General features: G+C 37.2%; 1 protein-coding gene across 1 annotated transcript in view; it reads right to left on the bottom strand.

Moving 5' to 3' along the window:
* Positions 1 to 27,839, bottom strand: part of TAF1B (TATA-box binding protein associated factor, RNA polymerase I subunit B) — a 42,171-nt gene continuing 14,332 nt past the window's right edge. The window contains exons 6-12 of the mRNA XM_082300477.1: positions 11,374 to 11,521; positions 9,116 to 9,293; positions 8,765 to 8,811; positions 5,917 to 6,007; positions 5,392 to 5,462; positions 3,215 to 3,440; positions 1 to 271 (exon numbers count right to left, since the gene is read on the bottom strand). Of these exons, the coding sequence (XP_082156603.1) occupies positions 79 to 271; positions 3,215 to 3,440; positions 5,392 to 5,462; positions 5,917 to 6,007; positions 8,765 to 8,811; positions 9,116 to 9,293; positions 11,374 to 11,521 (954 nt within the window). The 3' untranslated portion in view covers positions 1 to 78. The remainder of the gene's footprint in view (positions 272 to 3,214; positions 3,441 to 5,391; positions 5,463 to 5,916; positions 6,008 to 8,764; positions 8,812 to 9,115; positions 9,294 to 11,373; positions 11,522 to 27,839) is intronic.

Here is a 27,839-nt window from a genome sequence, read left to right as displayed (position 1 = left end):
AATCAGTATAAGTTTACATGTAATACCATGGTTTGGGATCCAACCCATGGGTTTAATACTGGGGTTTTTAGGCCTTTTTTACTTCCTTAGGACTGTGTTGTATTTTAGTTTTTTATAGAGTTTTTTATTAAAAAGTTTGTGTTCTATCATACACACCTCATCATGGATATAAGAGGGCTGAATCCTCAGAAGAAAGGCGAATAACCCTAGTACAAAATGGTAACTCTGGGGAAACTCCACTTCTCTGTAATGAGCCAGATGACCACACAATCTGAAAAGAAATGGGGAGAAAATAAAAGCCCTAAATTACAAGTGCATTTAGCATTTATCTGGCATTTATATATTTAACTGTAGTCAGAGGCAAACCACATTTTTTCAACAGCATAAATCATGATTCTAGTTTACAGTGTTGATTCTGAGAAGTGATCCACTCCTGCAAAACCCTGAAGTAGAGGACTGGACCAAGACATCTTCAGAGCTGGTGCAAATGCACTAAGAAGGAAAAGCCACTATAGCTTCTTGCACTATGAATCAGGATCTTACTCAAACAGGCAAAGAATGTATTCTTTGCCTTTCAGGACTAAATGGAATCACTGTTTGTTCTTCCAGCTTTTAGCAAATGTAGCAAAGTATTAAAATGACTACCTCATCCTATTTTTAAAATTTCTAAGACTATCCAATTCAGACACCTCAGGCTCTTTACTCCATTCTTCTCTCTCCATAGGGTTCCCCTCTCATCTTCCTGACTCTATGTCATGAGATAACAACCCAATCATTTATTGTCCATTGCCTTTGTGTGCTAAATACAAATCACGTGTCTAGAGACAAGAGAGAAAAGCTAAGTTAAGTCAATGGAGTAACACAGGAAACATTGGGGCAAACACTGACAAGGTCAACAGAAAGTAATTAGTGCTGTAGCAGCCTTCTGCTTAATTATTTTGTAGCTTTCATGGTGAAAATGTTAATGAAAATGATGAGGTGATTTTATTGATGAAGTATATAATGAAAATAGCAGACTAGACTTGCTGGTAACAAGTGTCAGACCAAACAAAAGATGACACAGAGGACGAGCTGCAGAGATAGCTGTGTAAACATTAAGTTCGGCAAGTTAGGTTGGAAAAATACCCTGTTCTGGATAAGCCTCAAATTCGGTTTAAAATACTGTAAAGTTTCAATTTTTAAATAAAAACACTGTACATTGATATGAGGGTTCAGGTGCTATCCACCTATAAATCCTATACTTCTAACTTACTAGGTATTGCCTTGGGATGTGGAGAAGCAGTTTAAAATGTTCCCTGTATCTGATTCAGAGCAGCTCTCTTAAATATTCACCAGAACAACGACTGGGATCTGTCTGTCCCAATTTACGGGTGAGTGTGCTAATTACTAGACTATAAAGTCATTTGCTCACTCCCTCTGGCCCAGCAAACATTTACATTTTACCTCAAACTGGAGGAACAGCCAGACCCATCCTGAGTGCCAGGCAAGCTGCACTTCAGGGAGCACAGTCTGTTCAAAGCCTCCCGAAGTCTGGCACATTGGAATCTGGAACTAGGTCTCTCATGCCATACATCCCATCCTCTGCTCTACCTCACATCCCCCAAAAGCATTACAAAATTTTTCGCATACCTCATCACATATAGAATCCTACAGTCCTTTAGGCTGAAAAGACATTTACAATCGCTGAATACAACTCCTGTCATATACAGACTTCCACAGCAAATCAGTTTAGAATCCAGTTTAAAACAGTTTTAAAATAAAATGCAAAAGCATTTCACCAACCATTTGACTTATCTCAGCTCTGCTGACAGTGTAATCACACTTTAGTCCCAGGACTAAAGCATTTCAGCAGTCCAATTAGACCACGCTGATTTTTAGAGAAAGAATTTGTAAGATTTTTTTTTAGTTCTATTCTACATACACAGACGATAAACCCTCATATCTGCGGGAGTAGATGTTGTTTTCCAATGTTAAGTAAGTGCCAGTTGTATAATTAATTACTTGCATTGCAAATGATATAATGGGAAATTTAACTGGTAAGAATTTAAATTCAAATCTTGTTTCATGAAGACTATGACAGTTCGTCATTAACATTTTAATACATTACATATGAAAATGTAGGCTTAAAAACAGCTTTGCATGGAAGATTATTCGCACAAACATACACCAAAATATCCACTCATTCAATGTGCACATAAGATTTACGCAAATCTGTGGTAAAAGGATTATTACCTTTACTCCCTTAAAAAAAAAAAAAAAAAAAAGTTCTTATTCATACAAAAGAATGAATCCACAGAACCAAAGCTCTTGTAATGTAACACTGTGCTTACATTATTCCAACCCATTTCTGTCACGGTGGGTATGTGAAAAATAATGTGAAAAGGAAAATAAAGATAAGCAAATAAATCCACAGAAAGACAGAAAAGACTGCATACTTGTAAAACCCAGTTATTTTCAAGGGGAATTTAATGTTTGAAAAATCAGGACAGTATTGGGGCTACTGATCTCTGAATGCCATTTCAAATTATGTACCAGATGAAGACTTCACGTTGTTCAACAGACAAATGAAATCTCAATTCACATGAATGTAACCCAGTCTCCTTTCCAAAAAAATCACCTTCCAATTGCCCACATGAGAAATTCAAGAGAATCCAAGCCAGCTACAGAGTTGATCTTTTTCACTGATATTCACCAGTACATTCCCCTTCTGGATTAGGGTTTCCTAATACAACCAGTGGCAGAACCAAAGTCTGGCATATGATCCAGAAGCCATTGTGATTAAGGCCACCACAAAGTCAGTACAGTGACTTAGAAAATTAATTTTCTGTGCTTTTTTAGAGGCCAGGGGAGGAGAGGCCAGGAACTGTTTTCCTATTCTCTGGAGTTGCATCACAACAAAAACAAAGCTTTTTTATAAAACACTATGAAATGGAGTATTTGTATCTACTCTAGCCATGTTGATTTTGTTGTTGATTTTGTCTCATCTCCTCTTGTCTCATAAACTCACTTTGATCACTTTCCATGTTACAATTTGTCTACTCACAGTCTGAGCCTATCCATTCCTCACACGCCCCTTTCTATAAATGACTGTAACTGTATGTGAACACATAGCTGTGCCCACACACTGTATTTATCATTTGCAAAAATATATGTACGAGACTTTACTTTCAGGAGAACTTTCCAAAATGTATTTAGCAAAAATGTGAACACTTACTTCTCATTACATAGTTTAACTGTACACAGCCAATAGTCAGGGTTCATGGCTGTCAGTAAACCACATTTTTCTTGCAAAACTCCCTTCAGGCTATGCCCGTGAAAACAACTCCCATCTGTGTTTTCTTCAGACCAATTTAACTGAAAACTTGAAGGATTTGGCTTTTCAGCACGTCGCACTGAACCAGACAGCTTGCCAAACTGATTTTGTAAGTTCACAACCATTTCTGTGCAAAGAGAAACAAAACAAACAAACGCAAAAGTATTAAGTATCAAAATCCTGAGGTTTAGAGGTGATTAAAACGAAGAAAATGGGGTATTTGTGCTTTTAAAATTTCTTTTGTTTTTTCTTTAAACATCTGTGTGAAAGACTGAGAAATCTTGGAAGTCTCTGTGTTCTCTCTGCCACCCTCTTTACAGGTTTTAGTGAAACATTTTGAAACATAATTCAAAATTCCATGTCTTTCATACCTAATGATATTAGTAGTGGGGCACTCTAAAACAATCCTGCCAGTAAAACCTGTAAAACCCATTTGATACTGCTGGGATTTTTATGCTGATAGAAAGAACATTCATACACACATGGATTCAAGGTTAAGCTTTTCACGGTGCAGATTTCAACTGGAAAAGAAAAAAACAACAAAAAATCCTCACTCCATGTTTGCCCACTGCTAGTGAATGAAAGACAAACTTCCCTAAGTTACTGAGGCTGAGAAGGGAAAGAAGGTATCATGACAGACCAGCACACACTCTATTGACTGCCTATGCCTTGTTTCCATAGGATAAAATGCAGGTTAAAAAACACTGGAGCTTTAACTTCCTTTGGAAGTTGGAGCTTTAACTTCCTTTTATGACCTCTATTTAAATAAACTCATTCATATATTGAAAAAAAAAAAAAAAAGCCAGAAAAAAAACCCCTCCTAAAGTAATCCAAGGACTGCAAAGTCTCTTTCAAGAGGATACTAAAATCTGTGATCAAAATCAAAGGTTTAGGAAGGTTTCTGAAAATCTGCACCTAGCACATAAGCGTTCTAGAGCACTGTCTCTACTATGCTACATTTGTTTTAAGAAAAATCCTGCCCAGTTACAATTATGTGATATTCCTGCTCACAACACTATGATAAAAGTTCTGTAATCTAAGTGGTCCTCTTCTAGCTACAAGAGAAGCAGAGCCAGAAGAGGAAACTATTTTCCTATAAATGCAGGAATTAAAGGGCATCTGAGTAAATAATCAGCTTGAAATAAATAAATCTAAACATGGTTTTCCATGGGACATGACTTGACTGCAGGATCACCCCCACCGAATTTTGAAGAGTAACTACTTAACCCTCACCACATTCCTGACGGAGAAATCCAACATGCGTAATTCAAACCAAATAGGATTATACAACTTATTTAGAAGTCCCTGAACCAGTCACTTCCAGAAACTGAAAGAGCATATAAAAGGAAAAATACCACTTGCCACATTTAATATCCCTCTCCAAATACCTGCTGTTTTCTGGATAGTATAAAATGTAGAATGAAGAACTCCAGATCTAATTTGGCCAAATAACATTCTGGTTTTCTTTATTTCTATGGACAAGTGGGGTTTTGTTATTTTGTTTCTGTACTTTTATGTCAACATAAACCCCAGAAACTTCTCACAAGTACTTCCAGAGCTACTAAAATAGAGCTGTACCTGCATTCTGACTTGAGCTGGCTGCTCAAGTAAAGCCTTCCTTGCTTTCTGTAGTAGGCTGCAAGAAGGAGTGGGAGAGAAGAGGGACATGCAAGATCTACCAAAGGACATACTGGGATATTCATACCAAAGCATACAGAAAGTAAACAAGGAAACAGACAGGAAAGCTATGGAAGACCAACAACAACTCAGAAGCAACAGTGATATAAAGGCAGCTGGTAAATTAGACAAGATGAGGACAGAGCACTCATTCTGAAATGTGGCTCACTGTGGTTCATAGATTGTTAAGAAGACTGGTAAAGGTAGTTTCAGTTGTGCGTGTTTGAAAAATTCCAGCCACAGTTTGTAAAATAGTACTACATTAATTGTACCCAGAGATGAAAGAGAAGAGAAAAAATATTTTAAGATGTAAATATTATCAGCCAGGGCTGAAGACTTTCTATGATGGGAAAAGTTGGAGCAGATTTCTGTATTGCTGGGAAGAAGCAAAGTTTACTCACGTCTTCTCTTTAGCACTTTAGGTTTATTCTTGACTGAGTAAAACAATGGCTTTTCACATCTCCACAGATACCTACCAATAAGAGACATAAGAATTATTAACAAATAGAAAGATGGAGCAAATGAATAAAAGAATAATAATTTATTACAAATACTGATAGAGTTTTAAATTAAAATCAAAATAATCTAATGGTTAGTGCTACTAAAAGCCACTGCCCCTCCAACATATCTGAGGAATCTTTTTCTGAGTAGGCAAACCAAGGCACGTTAGCCTAGATCTACTGTAATCAGTTAATTGTTCAGCTGTATAAGCTATTCTTCACAGAAAGTGAGCATTTAATTAATAACCTGGATAAACATTATGAGTGTAAATAGAAAATTAAGACAGTGATTTAATCATTCTATTCACTCAAGCTTGGTGGATGGATAGGTGGAGCAAATTTCTAACTTTTTTTTTATTTCTGTAGGGATCAGGAGTTCACACAGAACTGTCTACCTTAAAAAAGAAGTACTTAAAAACCTCTTACTTGGCTCTTTCTTCATCCAATTTCTTTTGCTCCACATCCAAGGACTGTTTTACCACCTCATACCACTTCTTGAACTCAAAATATGGACCACCTGAATAAAATATGCACATTTTAGTTTGGGAAGAAATGAAAGAAATGACAGAAAAGGTGGTCTCCAAGCAGTTACACCCTGCATCTTGCACCTGCATACAAACTACCCTGAATGCTATGTGCCTAAAGAATATACACTTGATCTAATAACTCTGTAAGAAAGAGAAATGCACAAATGGAATGAAAGAACAGCACATGCCATGTGAAGTGCAAGGAAGCCCTGTATCTTCGGTTTCATAGATTTAGCACAATTCAAACCTTTTCCCTCTTTTCTGGAAAGGTAAGTCTAAAAACTACTTCCTCTCTACCAAATGAACTAGCTCTCCACTGTGTGAAGTGGCCTTTAACTGTTTGAAAGTTTAATTCAAGGGACTAATGAAACTATACATCAAGCTTAGATTTAAACAAATAAAACCTAAAGAAGCTCAGATATAAAATTTCACATAGTTTCATCAGCTCCCCACTGTCTATCAAACTAGCCACGACACCTTACAGGGTTGGAAAGATAAACTAGACAACGGTCTTCACTTTGTATCAGCCTCCCATGGTTTTGAGCACAGGAACTTCACTGATATGTGAACAAGTATTTACCAGCACATGCAAAAACATGAAGGCATAGGACATAGAGCAGCACCTTTATCACTGATCCTCCAAAGAGGCACAAGACTGAAGCAGACCAACTGGGTACAGTAAGGGTAAGAATTCCAAGCAGAACTATGATGTAGATTTATATATTTAGAAAATAACCAACTCTTGTTCCCCGTGGGTGGAATATCTGCATAGTGAATTAACCAGACTTTGCATTTCCCCATTGCCCCAGCTGCACTGCATGCGATGCTTGCGTCATGCTTAGCTTTGTCAGCCAGCTGTTTAAACTCTCCTGAAGGTGAATATACTGTTCTTACAATCAAACTTACATACCTTTTGTATTATCTGCATTTCTGCTATTTGCACTATCCTGCCTCAGAATGTCTAGATGCTAAAAACATAGATGGTCTCAAAAAGCAAGAGACACATGAAAGGAACAAAGACCCCTCAGTAGTCCTTGAGATTCAAAGGTCTGGATACAACTTCTTTTATCAGCTCCTCAAACCCAGAGATTTAAGTAAATACTCCTAAACTGCTGGGAGAGCAGTGTGGGAGGTGGTAGAAATTTGTGTTAAACTTCATATGAATTATTAAGCATCTGTCACACTCAAACCCATTGTCAGATACACGATGCTACACTGTAATAGTGCTTTACCTGGCCAGTACTGCTGCTCTGACATTCATATAGCTGAGCAGAAAATACACAGCTCTGTGATACACACACACATACACACCTATATATATCTCAATCATGTTTTATTTGAACAAAACCTGTATTGTGGATGTGTGCAGTTCACAGAACACACAGAGTAGGTAACTACATCTATTGTATTGCTTCCAGTGTGACTTGAAGAAATGTAGGAGCTGAAATACTATTTTTAATTAAAAAAAAAAAAAGGACTAGAGAATGGATAGTTAAGTTGAAAATGGAGTCAACATAAATTGAATCTTTAAAACTCAGAATTAACCATTATCCATTTCAGCACTCTAACTTTGGGAAAATGCCAGAGGCAGTTTTGAACTCTGGCACTAATCAGTGCTCTAACAGAAATTCTCACATCAGCTCCTCTGCACAGCTGCTCACCATCACCCCAACATTCTACGCACAGGGACAACACAGCAGAGCATATGGATCATTTTCACCATCAGATTTTAAAGCAAAAAAGTGGGGAAAGAATGAGCTGTTAATTCCCAAAGACAATGAGACTGGTTAATAACGGAGAAACTCCATTAAGACATTAATGGCTTTGAGCCTCAGCTTGTAAAGTAGTTGCACAACTCCCCACTCTTGTCACTATCATGTACTTCAAGTTCTCAAGGGAAGTAAAAAGGAAAAAAAATCCACCTTAGTTTGCGTATCTACTTGAATGTGAAAATTACCAGTTTTAGTTAACAGTGATGACTGTCTCTAGTTACAGCAGTAATTGGACTCACACATGACTAACACCATAATTTTATTATGGACCTAAATTTTAAACAAAGCAACAGAAGGGTCAAAATGACCCAAAACTGGATACAAGACCTAACAGATAAACCACTGTAACACATCTTGGATCTTATCTTTAACTGTGATTTGGATTGGGCCATGGAACATCTTCCTGAACATTTCTAATCTTTTATTTGGTCTTTCTGCCCTCAAAGAACCATGTTCACACCATTATCTTCTCTATCTTAATTGCTGCTAGCTTTTCCACACTCTCTCAGGATTATTTGGACTAAAACTAGATTACATCTGAAATATGTTACACACGAAGACATTTTCTTTAACAAGACTAAACAAGTTTGGATTTTATCATAAATGTGGTTTGATGCCCCTAGTAAGTATCTGCTATTTATGATCAAAATGTGCTCCTTCTTCACGGCATACCCATTTATCTCCACCTACCAAGCATAAAACTCTAAACCAGGAGGTAAACATGCACAAGCAGAAGCAGAGGGGCACCCAGCAAAATGTGTACCAAGTTCCCCTATGCAGAACAGTAAGAATTATGCAGGTACACTGAGGCCATTTTACATGAACAGGATCTACTCTTTTCTCCAAATAAAATTTCCCCTAAAGAATGACAAAAACACATTCTAATGATCAATAAGAAAAGTCTTTCTAAGCCTGATTACAAAAATGTTTCATTTACAAAATCATAACACCGCTTCTACTAGAATATTTATGTACCTTCTGTGTTATTTTTATTTCTTTCTTCAGCAAACTCTGAAAGTAACCTGTAAAAAAATTGTTAAAATCAGGCTGTTTTGTAGATCCAAATACTGCACTTTTCACATGAAGTTCAAATACAACAGACAAAAATGACATACTAATTTTATTTCAAGTTTCAGATAAAACCCAACAAATTTTAAAAGTAAGTAATATTCCACATCTAAAATACTTTCAGGTGTATGGTTAAAGCTAATGAACTTAACTGAAATTCCAATAGTATAAATTTAACTCTAAAGAAAGAACAATCCAAGATAAGCATTTGCAGTATTTGAAATTTGGGGGTTGCTACATATTTGTCTGTACACTTACCATTCATAGTGATCATCTAATAAAAACAGTAATTTGAGCACAACTACAATAACTGCTGCAGCAAGAACATCATATTTCACTTTTCTTGTTGACTTATTTCCAGGCATAAGAGTCAGGAAATCCACTTCTCCAATACCAATCTTTTTCACCACTCGACAAGTCCAATTATGCAATTCATCTGATTAATATAAATAAAAATATAAAATGTTAAGACAAGCTAGAAATATTTTTACGGTGCAAATATGTTGGCCATTTGAGGAAAATGATGCTTAGGTCTTTTAGGACCATTTGACAGCCTTATCTTCCAGGCTGAGGAGTATTTTTGGATACTTTTAAAAATACAAGGCAACCTTCACTGTGCTTACATGGAAAACACTTGTGACTTATTATATATTCATATGGAGAATAAAAACATCACACATTTAATACTGCTTTGATGTTACTTGAATAATGTAGTGAGATCGTCGTGAATTCTTGTGGGAAAGCTTATTGCAAATCCACATAAATATATTTTCAAAAAAATCCCCAAAAGCAAAAAACTTGTCACAAACTTTTTTCCTGCGTGTAGACTAAACACCCATGGCAGGAATCAGCACTGCACAGAGGAGGAGCAGGGCTGGTTGTAAAGAAGCTGGTTGGGTAAGGAGAGCAGTTTGATCGTGGCAGGGCAGCACCTGCTGCTCCCCCAGCAAAAGCTGCCGAGGTCACACCTGGCTTTCCCTGCGCAGCCCAATCGCACCCGCCAGGGAGATCCAGCTGCAGCTCCACAAGATATACAGCAGTCTATCTACACAGTCTCTTATTACTCTGCTTATTTTTCACAGATACAAATCCCCCAAATTCCTCACCTTTCCAGTTCAGCAAGAAATACAGGAGTTGATTACATCACCATCAGATTCCACAAAGGTTAGCAATGTATGACTAAGTACAACCTTAATCCAGCTGTACTTATACTCTTGCTGCTTACAAAGTGCTCAGTAGGAACTTGTTTTTAATCCTCTCTCACATAACAGTAAAAGTTAAAAAAAGTGGAAATGAAATTTTCTTATCAATACTAGCAAGATACTTTGTTTTATTCTAGATACATAAAATAGTCTCTGCATTGGTATTTAGTGTCCTTTAACACTGCCAATTCATTGCTCTTCTTTTAGGAGTTGTTAAGACAACAGCAGCAGTCCTTTTTCAATTTTTAAAAAAATGCTTATACATATTAAAATCTTAATTGCCAAGGAAAGGACAACATATTCTCTTCTGCAGTATTTTCAAAGAATACTTAGCTTTGCATTTCTCTGTAAAAGATCTGAAAATGACAAATTTGTAGCCTTTTTTTTAATTCAATTGATACTTCACAAACTGTAAAATAATGTAATCCTCTATGGGATCACAACACTGGCATAAAACTACAAAGTCAGAATTACTACTCTGGAATTTTAGCCCTAAACCTGTTGGTTATCTTCTATTCATTCAATTGTGAATGAACAGAAAAACCAAACACTTTTATTCACCGTAACTAATTGCAAAATAAGACAGTAACTCCCTCCCCTACTATGAACTGTTGGAATGTTTTGAGAAAAAAAAATTTACAGGCAATCTGTCTGTGTAATTCATCTTCAGTGACAGTGGTATTTTACAGAAAGTATGGTAACCCAACAGACAGTTCACATACTAGGACATATTGGTCTTTCTTTGACAAGTCAATATTCAAGACTTAATTTTAGGATAGACAAAAAGAGTCAATACTTATGCAATATATGATTTCAGAACTAAATAATAAATCAAGTGAGACGGCAGCTGATCTATCACACACCATCAATTAATATTAAATGGTAATATACAATATTATGTAACACACAAAATGTATTCTTTGTTAAAGAATATACAGTCACATATGAAAATTCCAGAGCTAAGCAATCGGGTCCCAACTTCATGAATCATTTAGCTAAAGTTAATATATCACATCAATTCAGCAGGTGCCTCTTAGTTCACATGGATACTGAAAGATTTAAAATGAAGTATCCACTCCACAGCCTTAGAGAGCCAACATCAGAGTGCCCCTGCATATCTGGGCCCATAATACATACTCTAAATGTTTGATGAAGGTGCTTTCTACAGAAAGAATATCTTTCAGTTCAAGCTTAAATGGGAATAAATTAGAAGGACATGAGCAGGCGCTTTTGAAGTAGTAATTTAAGCCTTTTTGCTAGAGTTTAATAAACCACAGAAAAATTTTATCAGTTCGGGCTAGGGAAAATATTTACCAGGTAAATTGGCTTCCATCAAATACTTCATGCACAGCATGTCTGGATGAAGAAAGCAGCTGTCTGTTATATCTGGAAAACGAGGCAGGTCTAAAAACGCTGCAAGCTCATGCATTTTGTTGAATACTTCTTCATATACAGGCCACGACTGAAAGACAAGGTTAGAGGGGGTTATACATTTGCTCTATTACTGTATTTGTTAATTATTTAAAATTAGCTATTGACACTAAATTCTGAATTGTTTAATTACAGGATTATTTATACAGATTCTTTTAGCACTCTATGACTAAACACATATGCAAGAATGGAGCCAGACTGCAGTACTGCAAAGAGAAACGTGCGCTAGTTTTAAATTCCATTAAATATATAAGGAACAAATAGAAAGTTGCTTCAGATCTCCCACCACCTCTCTTCTGAAATGCTCATTATGTGTCCAGATGCTCCAAAACGGAGAGCTTTTGGAAAAAACCCATACAGATGCAACTGCAGGTGAACTGTCTAAAGAGCTAAGAGGTCAGAGAAGCACAGAAGGTGGAGGCTGGAAGGGACTACTTAGACCATTGGGTCCAAGCCCCTGCTTGGATCTGCTTGAGCAGGCTGCCCAGGACCACCTGTCAGATACTGAACATCTCCATGGATGGCAGCTTCCAAGGTTTGTGGGAAATCTGCTCAAGTGTTTCACCAACCCCAAAGTACAAAGGAAAAAAGATTTTCTTTTCCCTTACGCTTAAATGGAATTTCTTGTATTTCAATTTGTGCCCATTTCTTCTCATCCAGTCACTGGATACCACCAAGGAGGATCTGGTTTTCCTCCTTTGCACCCTTGTGCAGGTACCACATCACACCCACCTTGAGTATCCTCCAGCTCCCGGATGAACAGTCACAGCTCTCTCTGCCTCCCCTCATTTGTCAGGCTCCACTCCATCATCTCCATAGCCCTTTACCGAACTCACTCCACTTATTCACATCTCCCTGTACTGGCTAGCCCAGAACAGCACCCAGCACTCCTGATGTGTATCACCACTGCCTAACAGAGAGGAAGGATCCCCTGCCTCCCTTGAGGACCTGTGCAGTCACCACAACTGCTCAAAAATTGACAGTGACCTTGCAGTGGCACCAGCCAGCTGCCTCAACACTTGTGCAGCATCTCATCACAGCCCATGAACCTTCATACGTACACTTTGTTCACATTTTCTCTAACCTGCTTCTCAAAAACTGAAGCAAAAAACCCAATCATCACTTTAGTTTTCTCCTTGGTCTTTGTGACCATATTCCCATTCAGCACCAGGCCCACATTCTCTAGAACCCTTCCACAGAATCTTTCAGGTAATTTAGTTTAAAAAAAAAAAATCAATTCCATATTTGCATATTTATTAGTGACTATAAATCTGAAATTCTCTTTTTGAAACCACTGACTGCATGAAGAAAGTTCTCCCAATTTGTACTGAGGTTTGCTGCTGTAGGAGAATATAACTTAGAGAACGACTTTGACATGTTTATTCATAATGAACTCAGCAGGACCTGAAGTTTGCGTAAGTATGGATGTAAGGTCTGACCCTCATTTCACAATACCTGAACTGTTTCATTCAACATTCCTAATTCTCTATAGTTTAAATGATTACTTGAATTTACCTCTAAAAGCAACAATTTCAGTTGACCAGGCAACTTTATCATTCTAAATGTATAAAAAGCAATGATTTTCCTGCTTCAGCCATTAGTTCTAATTCAGCAGAGCACTTTATCATGTATTCATATTTTATAAAAGTCAATTCGTACATATGGAACCTTCCTTTAAAAGAAACTTAGCAGGGCTTTACACTTCATGCACAGCTTCAAAACTTTCCCGAACAAGAGTGAATTCAGGCTTCTGGCCTTTTTTTGGTTCAGATTATAAACAGTGTAACCGTGTTTACAAGAAGACACAATGTGACCTAATGTGGGTTTATTCAATCATTTGCTTTCATCTATTTTAATATAAGCTCTGTAGCCAATGCCCAATTTTTGTTTTGCGTGATTACCAACATTACATTTGCTTTTTTTAAATGATCTCCCCTCAGACTGCAGTTCAGACTTGCATGAAGACATGCTCAGGCAAATGAATAATTCTGCTGTCACCTACTATTACACATGTAACTTTTTGTAACAGTTAGGAAGTTGTATCATGTTCATTATAGTTTCTAAACAGAGTTAAAATTGGCTAAGACTGCTCCAGGACTATCTTGAGAAACAAGAATAACACACATTACCAGAGTTCTGCAGAAGACCAGGCTCACAGTATTTTCCATCCCTTTTAAAAAGCAACACTAAATTGAATACCAAACCAATCTTGGAACAAACCTGAATCATATGTAACTTCACTTGAGTGTACTGGGAGAAAAGTTAAAGTCACAGGTAATTCAAATAAGAACATTACATGAATACTATTCATAATCAGATAGCAAGGAAATATGCTTTCCTCTAATGAAAAGCAGTTGAATTAGTATTTTCTTAATAATAGATCACATATGAAAATTAATTAAGACACTGGGAATTCAGTCATATGAAGCATTCCCATTCTCAAACATCAAACTATCACTAATGGAGCTATCCAAAGTCTAATTTGACACCAAGCTACTTTAAGGAATATAGATCTTAACTGCAGGACTCCAACAGACACCTTTATCACCTTTTACCTGAGCTTTTCTCCCTGTACCAGGGCAAGAAGACAGCTTTCCTAACCTAGGTATTAGCGAGTCAAACCATCCTCCCTCTGCCCAACACCTACTTTTGTTTCCAAGCTTTTGTTTGCAATTTACAGAAGGCAATTTGGTTCTTTTTCAAAATGGCTAGAGAATGCTCTGCTTTGCAATGACAACTAATGCTTTCCTTTTTGTGAAGGCAAACAAGTGGTATAAAAACTACAAATAAAAATTAAGACTGAGAGCTACCACTTGGGTTATTTTAAAACCAGTGTTAACAGACAAAACTGTTATTTGTTGATGTGTGTTCATAAGAGATCTAAACACACTTGGAATGTGCATCCTAATAGAAGATAAAGATCAACCAAATCAACTGCTACTTCCCAGGGTTTAAATCCTAAGCTCAAAAACATTCCCTGTAGTAGTCTCATTGCTACAATGCAGTGCTGTGCCATGAGGATGAGGCTGAACTGAACTCCACTTCCAGCAGCACAGCCACCTCTGGAACAGGAAACTGCAAGCATAGCTGCATCCAGCACAAGGTCACACCTGCCTGGGACACAGGACAGGGCTGAAGGCTGAAAGGTCAGGGCTTAGGACACTGTAGGGTTTCTTCAGTAAGCAAGCACTGGCTGTTTTCACCAGTCACTGTATACCCTCTTCATACTCTGTTTAACTCTGAAAGAGCTGTGAGTTCATTCAGCAAATCCTTTATTCTGCAAAGTTTCAAACATACTGGGAGGGTCAAAAGAGAAAGAACTCCTGAACTCCACACAACCAACACAGCAAATGTTGAGACAATATTAAGAAAAAGAAAGATGCAACAAACAAGCAGACTCAAAATTAATAAAAGTTATCACCTTCTACCTAGCTACATATCACTGCCAAAAAAAAAAAAAAAAAAAAAAAGAATCTGATAAAACAAGTTGCACTGGAAGTCAACCAGCAAATCCACTAGGAAAGCAAGACCCAGAGCCAGGGCCTCCCTCCTTCAGTTAAAAAAACTCTGCCTCCAGCAACCCATGATTAAACCCCAAGGGAGGAGTACTTGGACAATAGAGGACAGTGTTAGATCATATGCCACACAACAAGTATAACTTTCACTTATCCAATCATAAATTAAAAAATTCAAGATGTATTTCTGTGCTAAATATTAGGACAACTCCCCTGTCCATCAGCACACGAAGTTACTGAGCTCTCACCTTGTTTTGGGAAGCTGGGAAACAATAAAAACCACATATAAAACTGAAGTTACAAACCCTTAAGGGCACCTAGTAATTCCAGGAAGACTGACAGAAAACCCTTTTAAACTATGACACCTGCTAGCCTTTTCAGGTGTTTTGCAAGCTGGGATTCCTTCAAGACTGATCAACAATGCTGACAGAATCTGTAACTTGTCTAGATGGGGTACAGAGGTTCCCAAGACCTTTCTTTAGCTTTGTCTTTAAAACATTTGTATCTTATTCCCACATGTGACAAATAAGGTCACTACAGGTCTTCTCCACAAAGCAGTATAGATTAGTACTACCTGAGAGTACTTTCCCCTGCCCCCTGAGCACAAAACACACACTGTTGAGTCGGTGAAGAAGTGTCTATAACAAGATTTTCATAATGATAAATATTCATTAAACTATTTAAATTAGTTGTCTTTATCTTTCAAAGTTACATGGCATTTTTCACCTGTATTAGAAAACAACAAACTGGTTTTCAGGAGCAGAGGAGCCAAACTATTAGCATGATAATCAGATCACAGTATCAGGTAATTGTTTTGAGTAAGCCAAGATTGCAACTTCTCCTACTTGTTTGGACAATATCAGAATGTTGCTGATCAACAAGTAGAAAACAGTATGCACTGGCTGGCTTTCTAGAACCATTTGCAGGCTCCACAGTTTCTTGTTTTAAATGTGGTCTGACTGACTCTTCTTGGATGACTGCATAGGCCATTTCCTTCTCCCATATCAGGACAATATCCCATTACTTACATATTCACAATTCGGCTTATGTTATAATGATAATGTTCTATTATTTCTGAAAATAAGTAACTATTCTAAATTCTAAATTCTAAATTCTTCATTTTATATTTTTCCCTTCCATCCTTCTTTCCTGTTCAGCACTTTTTTTGCAGCACAATTCCCTTCCTCATCATCCTTCTACCTGTGCATTTCCATCCTAGGACCCTTTTTTTTCCCATGCCTGCACATCCTCTAAAGTTCTACCTTCCCTGTGCTGCTCATATTCCACAATGGACCTTTTTCCCCAGGGATTTGTTTAATGACCATTTAATACTGAAACCTAGTAAGGTCTGACTCATTTTTTCATTATCAGCTTTTTGTAAGTCTCAGGGAATCTTTTAACATCAGAGTTGGATATGCTGGCAATAATCCAAAACTCAGCAAGGCTGCATCATTCTTAAGATGACAAATTCAACTTAGACTGAGTTTGAAAAACAGTGTACTAAACTTACCACGAAATGGATTAAGAAAGCCATTTAACTTGTAGGTTTGAAAAACAATGTGTTATGAGGGTTTAAGAAGCGGGTTTTGCAACATAATCCAGAATTTTGGTTCAAACCTTGTGTAAAGCAGGGCATGCCCACAAAATAGAAGATATTTATTGTAAAAATAGCAAACCAAATAGCTGCCCTAATGTGTGTAAACATCTTTGAAAACTGCCTGGATCGAAACACACATTCCCAGGAACCCAAGCTGGCTTTACATCTACATAAGGTAAAATAAGGTACCAACAATGAGCAGAGCAGTCAAGTTCTCAATGGCACTTGGCTCACCTTATTTTGCTTCTGCTGCTCAACTGGTTCAGATATACCTGGTCATCTGCATCATGAGCCTGATGTGGGATGACATCAGCCACAGTGCATGCAGGTTGTATAAAAGAATTGACAGTAGAGACAGTAACTGTATTAACTGTGAAATTTACCCCCAAATTAGTATTTAAAACTGAATGAAATGACCTTGCGGACCAATCATTACATACTAGATCGTGAATGTAGTCACTAATCATTTTTTTCATGTTTTTTGTGTATTCTTACAGTACTACTAATCTCACTACCTCCCATATAAACACACACCAACAAATATTGCCGATTTCTTTTCAAACAACATTGGTTTTCCCCCCTTGCCTGACCTCTATCTACCTCTCAGGCACCACCATCATCACACCTGGAGCAGCCACAAACGAATGTAATAGCCATCAAACACAAATTAAATGTACTTTAACACTGTGTATTATGATGAATACAAACTTTCAAAAAATAGGAAACACTGAAACTTTTTTTGCCATCTAACCTAGCTGGAAAAAAACTAATACAGTCAACTTTGTTACATGGTAGTAACAAAGTTGTAGTCTTTTCAGGAAAGCCTTCTTTGCCAGAGCTTAAGGTATACAGAAAAGACATAAGCAATATTTAAAGAGACTCTTTAAAGGTCCCTTCCAACCCAAACACAAACCATTTTGTGATTCTATGACATTGTCAGCACTGTCACCACTGCTGTATAGAAACGCCCAGGCTTGTGATTTGCTGGTGAGTGTGAAAGTGTATGGGGGAGAACCCCTGCACCCTTCTCCTGCCTCCCTTCCTAGGTCACCATCAGAAACAGGACAAGGAACAGACCCCATGAGCCTTGCATCTGACTCAGTGCACTCATTTTAACATGGACTAAATGAGTGGATAGATTTCTCCAAAGCCTGATATCCATGAATCACATACAGATGCTGATGTAACAGCAAGAGGGTGTGCCTGGAATTATTAAAAGGGAACAAAATGACAAGAAGAAGACAGGTGAAACTGCTATAACTCCATTTAGGTAACTGCAAAGAAATATGCATCTCGTGAAACTTCTTCCATTAGAAAAGACAAAGAGACCCAGCACACAAGTAAAGCTGCTCCTTTACAAGCCTGCCATCAAGCAGAAGGAAGAAGTAAAACGAAATCTATTTGTCCACCTGGAAGACAGGCAGACAGGTTGCCCAAGTTATCTGTCTGGTAACAAATGGGCAGAAGAGATGAAAAAAGAAGTCAGGATACCATTTGAAAATCACAGAAGTCACATTGGCAGGCTCTCTCTTCCTCTCTTCTTTTAATAACTGTTTCAGCTGCAACAGCTACTACATCTTCAAATCCCAAATTACTCCTGATCACTGTTTCAAGAGGAAGTGAGAAGGGTATTTGTATAGCAAAAAGATTAATTTTAGAAAATGACTCAATAAACAAAGTTTATACACTTTTGAGAGAAAAAAAATAGGTGCTAGGCTATGAGACTGCATTAAACTGATACACGCAATTTTTACTGAAGAATTCAAGATGGCATGAGGATGAGCCAGCAACCCACACACAAAAAAAGCCAACTGAACATCCAATACAACTGTAATCCTTCACTAGGAAATAAAATTTTTGGCTGCTGAACAGACTTTTTAATAGGTTACTTTCAGAGGAAGACATATTTTTCATTACATGATTCCTGGTTAAAGTGGTGTTTGAATAAATGAGTTTCAATATTATTAAACCACAAGAGACATGTGCTCAAGCATTAGCTTGTTCACGCTCGTAAGCTAAGTCTGTCAAATACCACTTTTCTAAAACAATGTAGTCTTTCTAAAAATACAGAGAGCATTCCAATAAGGAGCTGAACTGTCATAACATATTGAAATTTAAGAGTTTGGGAACAAATTTTATTGAATTTCATAAATATTTTGGTAGGTTTGTTTTCTTCCTTCATTAAGTAATGCTTAAAGACAGGTATGGACAAGCTAGAGTTTCTGTTACACAACAGCAAGCTCTCATGATAAACTTGATTACAATAACCCTTTCAGCAGTGAACTTCCTCCTCAGCTTTTTTTCTTTCAAATAAAAGCCTCACCCTTGCTTCTTTTCATTCTGTACTACTTTCTATCCTGAAAAAGTACTGCATGCACCTGCTAAAATGCACAAAAAATACAGAGTTAGGCAGAGAGAAAATAAACCCACCAATAGATAGACACCCACCCCCCAAAAAATTAAGATTACAAGGTATCTCAAAACACCAGCAGACCAAATCAGGAATCCCTGCTTGTTTGGGAAAGTAAAAGCAGCATAGCTGATTAGCAGAATTTGCATAGATAAAATTTTATCTCTCTTAAAAGATTTTTTTTAAATAAACAAGAATGACCAGCTTCTGTCTTTCTTTGAATATTTTAAAGAGTTACCACTGAAAAAAAGAAATAAAAAAATCATATGGCAATCAAAGTTATTAAAATTTTAGTCAGGAAAAGAGGCTCTTAAACATAAGACCTGGAATATTTTGAGAAGAAGACTTCAGCAAACAGAGGAACATGACTAGAAGCCAGTCTGATGGATACACTTTCCAGGGAAGCAGAAAGCTGCTGTTATTCCAGTCCAAACTCTCCGGAAGAAAACAGCAAACATTTTGACCTGCATTTATGAGTTCACTAACAGATTTAGTCAGGAATTACTCTGTTTGAATCAGACCCAAACTAAAATATATATGTGCAATCCACCAAAACCTAAAGTGTTAGACAATCCATATGTCAGCAGTTTCCTAAGAGCTGTGTGATGACTTGAAGACATGGGCTTTAGACAGTAGCAGATTATTAAGGGATACAAAATCCTTTTGAAAAGCCACTGAGGAAAAAAGAATTAAATACAAGCACCATTTTACAGCATTTAGAAAATCTTCAGGTTTCTTCACGACTGTGGCACAAACCCACCCCAGTCCCTCAGGCAGGTCTTTGTCCCAGTCTTCCACCTCGGGAAAAGAGCAGCACAACACCACCCCCGCGAGCCAGGCCTGGCAGGAGCAGCCGTTGCGTGACCAGGGGGAATGACCAGCATCAAAGGAGGAGAAAGAACCAAATATTCTGCAACTGAGTTGGTTTCACGTGGCTTGTACTAACGCAGGCCTAAACTCCATATTAAACGAGGAAAAGATACAGAGCAGCTCACTACTTCCTGCATGCTGAGCTAAGACGCTATCTTGGTTTAGAAACAATATGAGATGAAACTGTAATGACTACACCCTAGTGCACTTAGAGTCTCAGCTAAAAGCATGCTCTCTTCAGTAATTCCTCAATTTCATATGATCAACAGTAAAACCTTAATCACTATGCAAAGAAATGAAGAGAGTATTAACTTAATCTGTTCACAAATCCAAGACCTGTACCTGCTTTTATGGCCACAAGAGGACTGCACAGAAGTGAAGACTGTTTAGAAATGTTAAGGGTAAAGTACAAAACCCCTCAAGCTGCCATCCCTGTCAGCCCAGGATGGCTCCCCCATGACCTAGAATTTATTTACTCTTACATGGCTTTTCATGTTTCTCTTCTTGCCACATTTCTAGGCCAGGCTTCTTGCAAGTGCTCCTGCTTCCTCCTGGCATCAGGATCATCACTACTACTCAACAGTAAGGAATTTTACATTGTGAGTTCTTAAACAAGCAATTCCTTTATAGTTTCTCCATCAAAACAAACCAAAAGGTCACTAGAAAAATACAAGCATGAAAAATCTTTTTTTCAAATAGCAAAGATTCTGCTTAAGAAAAATGTGTAATATTTATTGCTTAGAATTCTTTGGTGTAGGCTAGACATACCCCTTTTATGCAATGATTTTGTATACTTTTACCATTTAATCATTCCCCAAGTTGAATAAGGAACATCCTGAGATCTCTAAATCTGAAACTTTATTGGACACCTAACTTAAAAGCCTGAACCATGACTTTAAAAGAGTTGTTCTAAGATAACTAGTTAATGAAAAATAAAGTTTTACAATCTTTAAAAAAGTCTCCCCAGAATACAAAGCGCACAACCTGAAAGCCTAACTGAAACCCCAGAATATAAAAAAAAAAAGTGGTTGTACCACATCAAACCAAAAAATCTATTTAGCCTTGCACCCAGAAGCGAGCAACCAAAATGTGCAGGGAGGAATTTATGAACTGAACAAGCCATGACACTACCAAACATCTGTCCAGCTTCACACCATTTGCGGCTGACCCAGCAGTGAGACCTCTCTATTCTTTTTTTTCCAGATCCCTATTCCTTCATGGCATTTGTACAGTCAGCATCTGCCATTTTAACATCCAGAGCATCCTCTAAGGCAAGGAGTTTTACCAGTTACCCACAAAACATATGTGGCCACATCTTCTGCTGTTTGATTCTGAACCTGCAAACTGGCAACCTTTGCTGACACCTTCCTTGTATTGGAAGAGACATTGAACAACTGCCTCCTGAACATGTCCTACAAACTATCACCACATCCTCCTCTTAGTCACCTCTTCTTTAGGTAGAAAGATAAGTAGATAATATTAATTATTTCTTGTAGGAAAATTGCCCTGTTTGATAATCCTTGTTGTGACTCTCTATACCTCTCATTTCTTCCGCAACTTTGACAAAGAAAGGGTAAGAAAAGCAAAACACCCAATCAAAATTCCATACAGTATTTAAGATACAGGTACATGACAGATTTACACATTAACATAAATTTTTTTTCATCTCCATTATTTTATCAGATGTCAGGAATTATTAGAAAATAATTCTAAGGTAGCTGGGCTAAAATAACTGCATGTTCAAAAACTGCATCACAATGGGATTACAGAAACCTGTATAATTAAGATCACACAAACTAAGGCTGGTACATGAACATAGCAGTATTGATAACACCAGATTTCAGAGAACACTACAAATCAATTTTTCTTTACTTAATACTATTTTTTCCATATAGAATAAAGATAGTCATGTCAGCTGTTGGACAAGAAGAAAATCTGAGAAATTTCAAGCAGTATTTCTCCATCTGTATTCTCATAACTATGAAGCTCCAAAATTATATATCTCAGTAGAGGAAAAAAGGGGAATGTTTGACTTTTTCCCAACTGCTCACACAGGATTCAGAATTTTATTAAGGAAAAAGAAAAGAGAAGGAAAGTGAAAAAAAACAAGACTGAATAGAATGATGAAGACTATGGAACTTGCAGGTATACTTTTGTTTACACTAGGATTTTTTTTTTCTAAATTATCCTTCTTCTTTATAAATTCCTTCTGCAAGTGTAAGAAATCTTTGCATGTACCCATGATATGCATTTTACTTTTTCCTACAAGGTTTACTCATCAAAAATGGTCAGCAGACCATTTTATTTTAAAAAGCATCTTCAGACTAGAAAATTATTTAACATATTATTAGCATAGCATGGTTGTCATCTACCAAACCAGCAACACTTAGACAGCCACCAAACAATATAAATCATTTCCACAGTAACAATTTCAGTACAATGACCTCACACAATATTCAGAATACAACAGTATACTGAGATTTTCACTCGTCCTTAGAGAGTGGGACATGAAACATAAAGCCTTAGCACAGTGATTCATTCCACCTGTCCCTCCTAGAAGAGTACTATAATTAGGAGACTACATCCACACCCACAACTAAAGAAACACCAGCATTTAAGAAATAATGTCCAGTTTATGAACTTCTATTCACATACTCAAACTCTGTAATGAAGCAAATTCTAATCCTTCTGCTTTTAAGCTGATGAAATTACAGAACCATAAATAACATCTTTGATATAAAACAATCACAGAGAATGAACTACCATTTGCTGTATGAAAGCACTCAGCCACATTGCATCCAATTTAGGGTACCAATCAAGGAATTACACCAGAAAACCCAAGGGAGACACTGGCCTGAGAAGCAAGACAAATACTTGTATTTTTAGCAATGCTAAAAACAGTCATCATGAGATTTCCAAGGATCTTCAGTGGTCAATATTACAGTTTCATATGAACTTATGCCTTGAGCTATGAGCAGAACGCTCTACAGACATTCCTAAGTAACACCATCCCCATAGACACTCTGCTTTTCCCTAAGCACATCAAAGTTCAAGGACAGAACTCACTCTTCCCTGTGGTACAATGAAGTTCACCAGTGATCTGCTTTATTATGAGTAGATATTCTTTCAGTACTGAAAAGAATGATGAAAAAGTCATTAGACTTTGTTACCAGCGCAAGGTGGGAAGAATTACCAGCATGAGTGAAAACAGCTCACAACCTTTGCAAGCTTGCGCAGACCTCCAGAAGAGCTGGATGTAGGCAAGAAGAGAGAAGCATCAATACTCTAGAGTAACAGTCCCCCTGCTAATCTCTATCCTTCCTTGCTATCTACATTCACGTGATCTAATGAAAATACTCTCAGTTAAGTGAGTAGCTCATTTTCAAAGCTTCCCAGGCAAGATCCTAAGTTTATACACTTCAAACACAGTAAAATATCTGTGATATGCTCCTGACTGCAAGAAACAAAACAAAAGCAGTTCAAAGTACCTAAACCAAAATGGAGACAAGTGTTTCCAATGTGAATAAGCCAAGCAATACACTTAGATACAGGAGTGATAGTTTCCTTGAGTTATTAGGTACTGTAAATTCAAAGAATTTGTTTTCAGTAAACCCATAATACTGATGCTACTCCTGGTCAGAACATAGATAAATTATTCAACCAATCCTACCAGTGTATTTTATACAAATCCCCTCACACTTTGTAACAAGCTGATAGAGATTATTAGAAATTACTGGGGATTGAATACCAAATTACTTCTAAAATTAAGACACTATGCTCAAAAGCTAAGGACTACCACCAATTCCTAGTTTTGGCTGCATATGGCAGGCAACTGTCACAGCACTGAGCAACTGTCTTTCCTTAATCCATGAGAAATCCTCCATTCTTATGTTTTCCTCCAGGCTACCTGACAGTTCTTCTGCCCCCAACATTCACAGGGAAATCAAAATCAGGAGGCGTCTTAAATTACTTAAACTTTTCAGCTGAATTTACAAAACAAAATGGCTTTTACTATGCTTGAACAAAGCTGAACTGATTCACATACATTTTTGTGGCACATCCCCATGTAATTCAAAGCAGTTTTACTGAGCTACTGAGTTGTTGGATGGTCACAAGGCACAAAGTGTTTACATGGTGCAAGTATTAACAACCATATTCTGATTGTAATATTGCCTGTAATAAAGAGAATAAGAAAAAGGATATAAATAAAGGTTCCGTATCTTTAACTCATCTGCAGTAGTAAAACTCTGAAACATTTAACCATATTGTAACATAAGTGATTAACATTACGTGTCATTTTGAATATGGAAGACAACTCCCACACTGTGTAGCACTGCACAAGGATACGCGTCCAAAATTTAAACCTCATTCCCAAGTAGACCTCTCCAAATATAGTCCTGGTAGGTCACTACACTCCCAGACAGGTCCATCATATTCCTCTTTCTATCGTGGGATAATTGGATAAAGGGAAAACCACCAAAAAAAGATGCCCCTTTTGAAGCAGGGAGGCATTTGACTGCATAGTGCTCAGAGACAATTTCCTAGATGAAAAAAGACAAGAAACTATAGATATTCTGCAATGAAACACAATGTAAAGGTGGCTAAGCTGTAAGCAGAAGGAAAACAAAAAAAACCCAAACAACCCCAAAATCTTGAATTTCAATGCCACAGGTAAATAGGTAAGTCTTCCTATCATGAAATAGGAAGAAAGCAAGACTGTGCTATAACTGGAAAAAGAATATGAATCCATTGCACTGAAACTATATGTAAGGAAGAGAAAAATTGTGTCTGCAAAAAAGTAAACCACTATCTGATAAAGTGGAATATTTAACGAAGGAGAGGCCCAGATAATTTACACACAAGAAGCTTCAAGGAAATAACTGAGGAGTTCTCTGAAACACAAATGTTGTTTTTTGAATAATCTTAAGAAATTCTAAACATCAAAGGGCTCTCCACTTTAATATGCAGCATTTAAAAAAAAAAGTAAAATGGGAGATTCAGGAACTGTAGAATGATTAGCTTGGCATAGATCCAGAACAAATTAATACTGTGGCAATGGGAAAAACAGAAGCTAAGAATATCCCGTCAGTCAAACAATCTTTGTAAGGTCAGGACAGGGGAGAGTGGACTGAAGCTCCAGCTCCCACAAGAAGCTGATCTGAAGAACCTTTTTCCTTCTTGACGAGAAAGCTAAAGGGGAACCAAACCAAAATTGCCACCAAGTCTCACTGGAAGAACGTAATTCATTATTTCCTCAAAACTCAAGAGCTGCTCTGCAGGAAAGCGAAGCATGCAGAACAAAGGCGCAAAACAGAAGCATGCTTGATTTGACAGCAGTGGAGCAGCCTGGCAAATTCATCTCAGAAATCAGATCTCTCAAATCCTCAGCAGAAGTTAGATTTGACTGAAGCTGACACAGAAACATGGGTGACAGAAGGATTAGTGCCAGAGAAATATGGATACAAAAGTGCTGCCAAGAATAAAACCAAGCAACATTAAAAAAAACTGAAGAGAAGAACAAAAAGAAAACACAAACTACAGAATACTGTAAAAGAAGAAAGCAAAGAGTTGGAAGGTTTCCAGGCAGAACAGAGAAGAATGATCATCTCAATTTTTCAAGGAAACCTTTCACTCCTAAATAAAAGAGAAATAAATTTACTAGTCCAAGCTAGGGAGGGGGTGTGTGTGAATGCGTAAGTGCAAGGTATGTACTCCTCCAACACAAATAAATAAAGCCAAAGCATCATACAGAATAAAATGCTCCATGCTCAAGTGGCACATTCTCAAAAGAGCTGAAGATTTTCAGTCTACTCTATAAATACATTACAGCATTTACTTCAACACCTATCACAGGTTACCCTTAGGGAAAGGAAAGCCTTGGATGAATTATAGAGCAGCAAACATTTGTTTTCAAACTCTTCAATCTTCCATCAAAGCCAACATCAGTTCATAATGAAGCACTAACTAAAAGTTCTTATTTAACTGAACACAATTGAACTGACCAGAGCTACTGGCCTAATCCAACACAAAGAAACATAATTGTAATGTAGAATGATAAGCCATTAAACCTGAAAGAAACAAGGTATCAGCAAGAAGATAAGAACAAGAAGCTTTTCTGTCATGTGGGATAAAGGGGAGAAAATCATGACATGCGATTTAGAGTTTCATGATTCCTCTCTCTTGTCCACAACCGTGATTTACGACAAGCAGAGTATATTTTTGACACTTTACCAGGATGCATTCAATAATTTTCCACAGGCAAAGGTATGGAAGAATTTTAACACCATTCTCAGCCGGAAATTTAAAAAGCATTTCTGTATCATGGAAAATTCTGAGGAGTAACACTAGGAGTCATTTAAATATCAAGACACCTAGGGATGGAAATAGGTGAATATATAGAGCAGAATTTAAACTAAACAGTGCTTCTGTTAATCTAAGTTGGAGACTGGATGTGTAAAAAGAAACAAACAAAAAAAGTTATACTAAGACAATCAAAAAGTAGCATAGATGGTAATTTTATTGTGAATTGGCAAGGTCAAATCTGTTGAAGTTAAGTACATTCCCTGTTACAGGCAGCAATACACTGGATTATAAAAAACAAACAAACAAAAACCACAGAAAAAGAGAGGATGGAATTAAATTACAAAACAAAAAAGGAAGTACTTTTAAGATACAGATTCCTAGGCAGCAGGGTGTATCAACAACACTGTCGACACTGAAACATTTGGTGGCCTTGTAAAACAAGTGGATTTAGAATTGTGCAGCTACTTCCACCTAAGAGGAAGGGATGGAGAAAGGGAATGGGGAATGGAGAAAGGCTTATGGAGAAAGGCTTATGGAGAAGCAATTCCATGACCATACCCCAGGGCAGAAGAAGTAGTAGCAAGGATAAGTCAGTAAATACCCATTTCTTTTGTCTTCAGGGGCAAGATGGTAGACAGGTCTGAATAGAATTCAACTAACCCACCAAGTTCAACTTTCTCCAGGCCCACCCCCAATCCCTGGGGGGAAAAAAAAGATTCTTAACTCATTTCTTCCTGAAGTTTTATTTTAAATTTGGAGAAGAGATTGAGAGAAGGGAACTTCTCTGAGGTCACACATTGTACTCCTTGCCAAGTCCAGATACTTGTGATCGAGAGATCACAATTTCCAAAGCTCTTTAGCACAACAGGATCTGACAGATGCTTATGAGACTACACCTATCCTGTTGCACACAGCACATACCCCAAAGTGACGTGGTTGTTATCTTCAGTACTTTAGTAAATCATGTTGCCCAACATCCATGGGAGTGACCTGCTTACCTATATATATACATACATTTAAATTTGTATGTGTGTGAAGAATCTGAGAACCAAAACCAAACATTACTTTTGGACATTAAAAAAAAAAATCCACTTACAATGCATTAAAGGTAAAATACACAAAAAAATAGTGTGTTTTATAAAAAGTAGTGAAAGCTAAAGGTAAATTTGAGACAGCAAAAAAAAAAAGCACAGCCAGCTTTTAAGCACAAACAAAATAATACTTATAAAATAATTGGGTATACAGTCCCAAGTCAAGAATGCATGGAAAGACAGACCTATGGCAAAGACAAGTTGTTGACAGTTCAAGACAAAAGGGATGCTTTAATCAATTTTGGATAAGGATAAAGATAAATCCCCAAACGCAAATAGAGGATGCATACCTTAAAGACTTATGCCTACATCACACAGAAATTAAAGAGGGAATTTGTGCGCAGGTGGAGGACAGATAATACCAATAAAATAATACAAGCTGAAAGCAAATTATCCACTAAATGTTATATCTACGACTACTAATTTACAAATACATTTTAAGTCCTACACTAATGGGCTTTAAAAGAAATAGATATCCTAAAATCCTAGATATCCTATGTGCATTAAAAAGGGAACAAAGGTGACTTCCACCTAAAAGAGAAGATGACTGCACTTATCGAAGA

The sequence above is a fragment of the Coloeus monedula genome (genome assembly GCF_965178545.1).
Source record: "Coloeus monedula genome assembly, chromosome: 2".
Lineage (NCBI taxonomy): Eukaryota > Metazoa > Chordata > Aves > Passeriformes > Corvidae > Coloeus > Coloeus monedula.
This window is presented reverse-complemented; position numbering and strand designations above follow the sequence as displayed.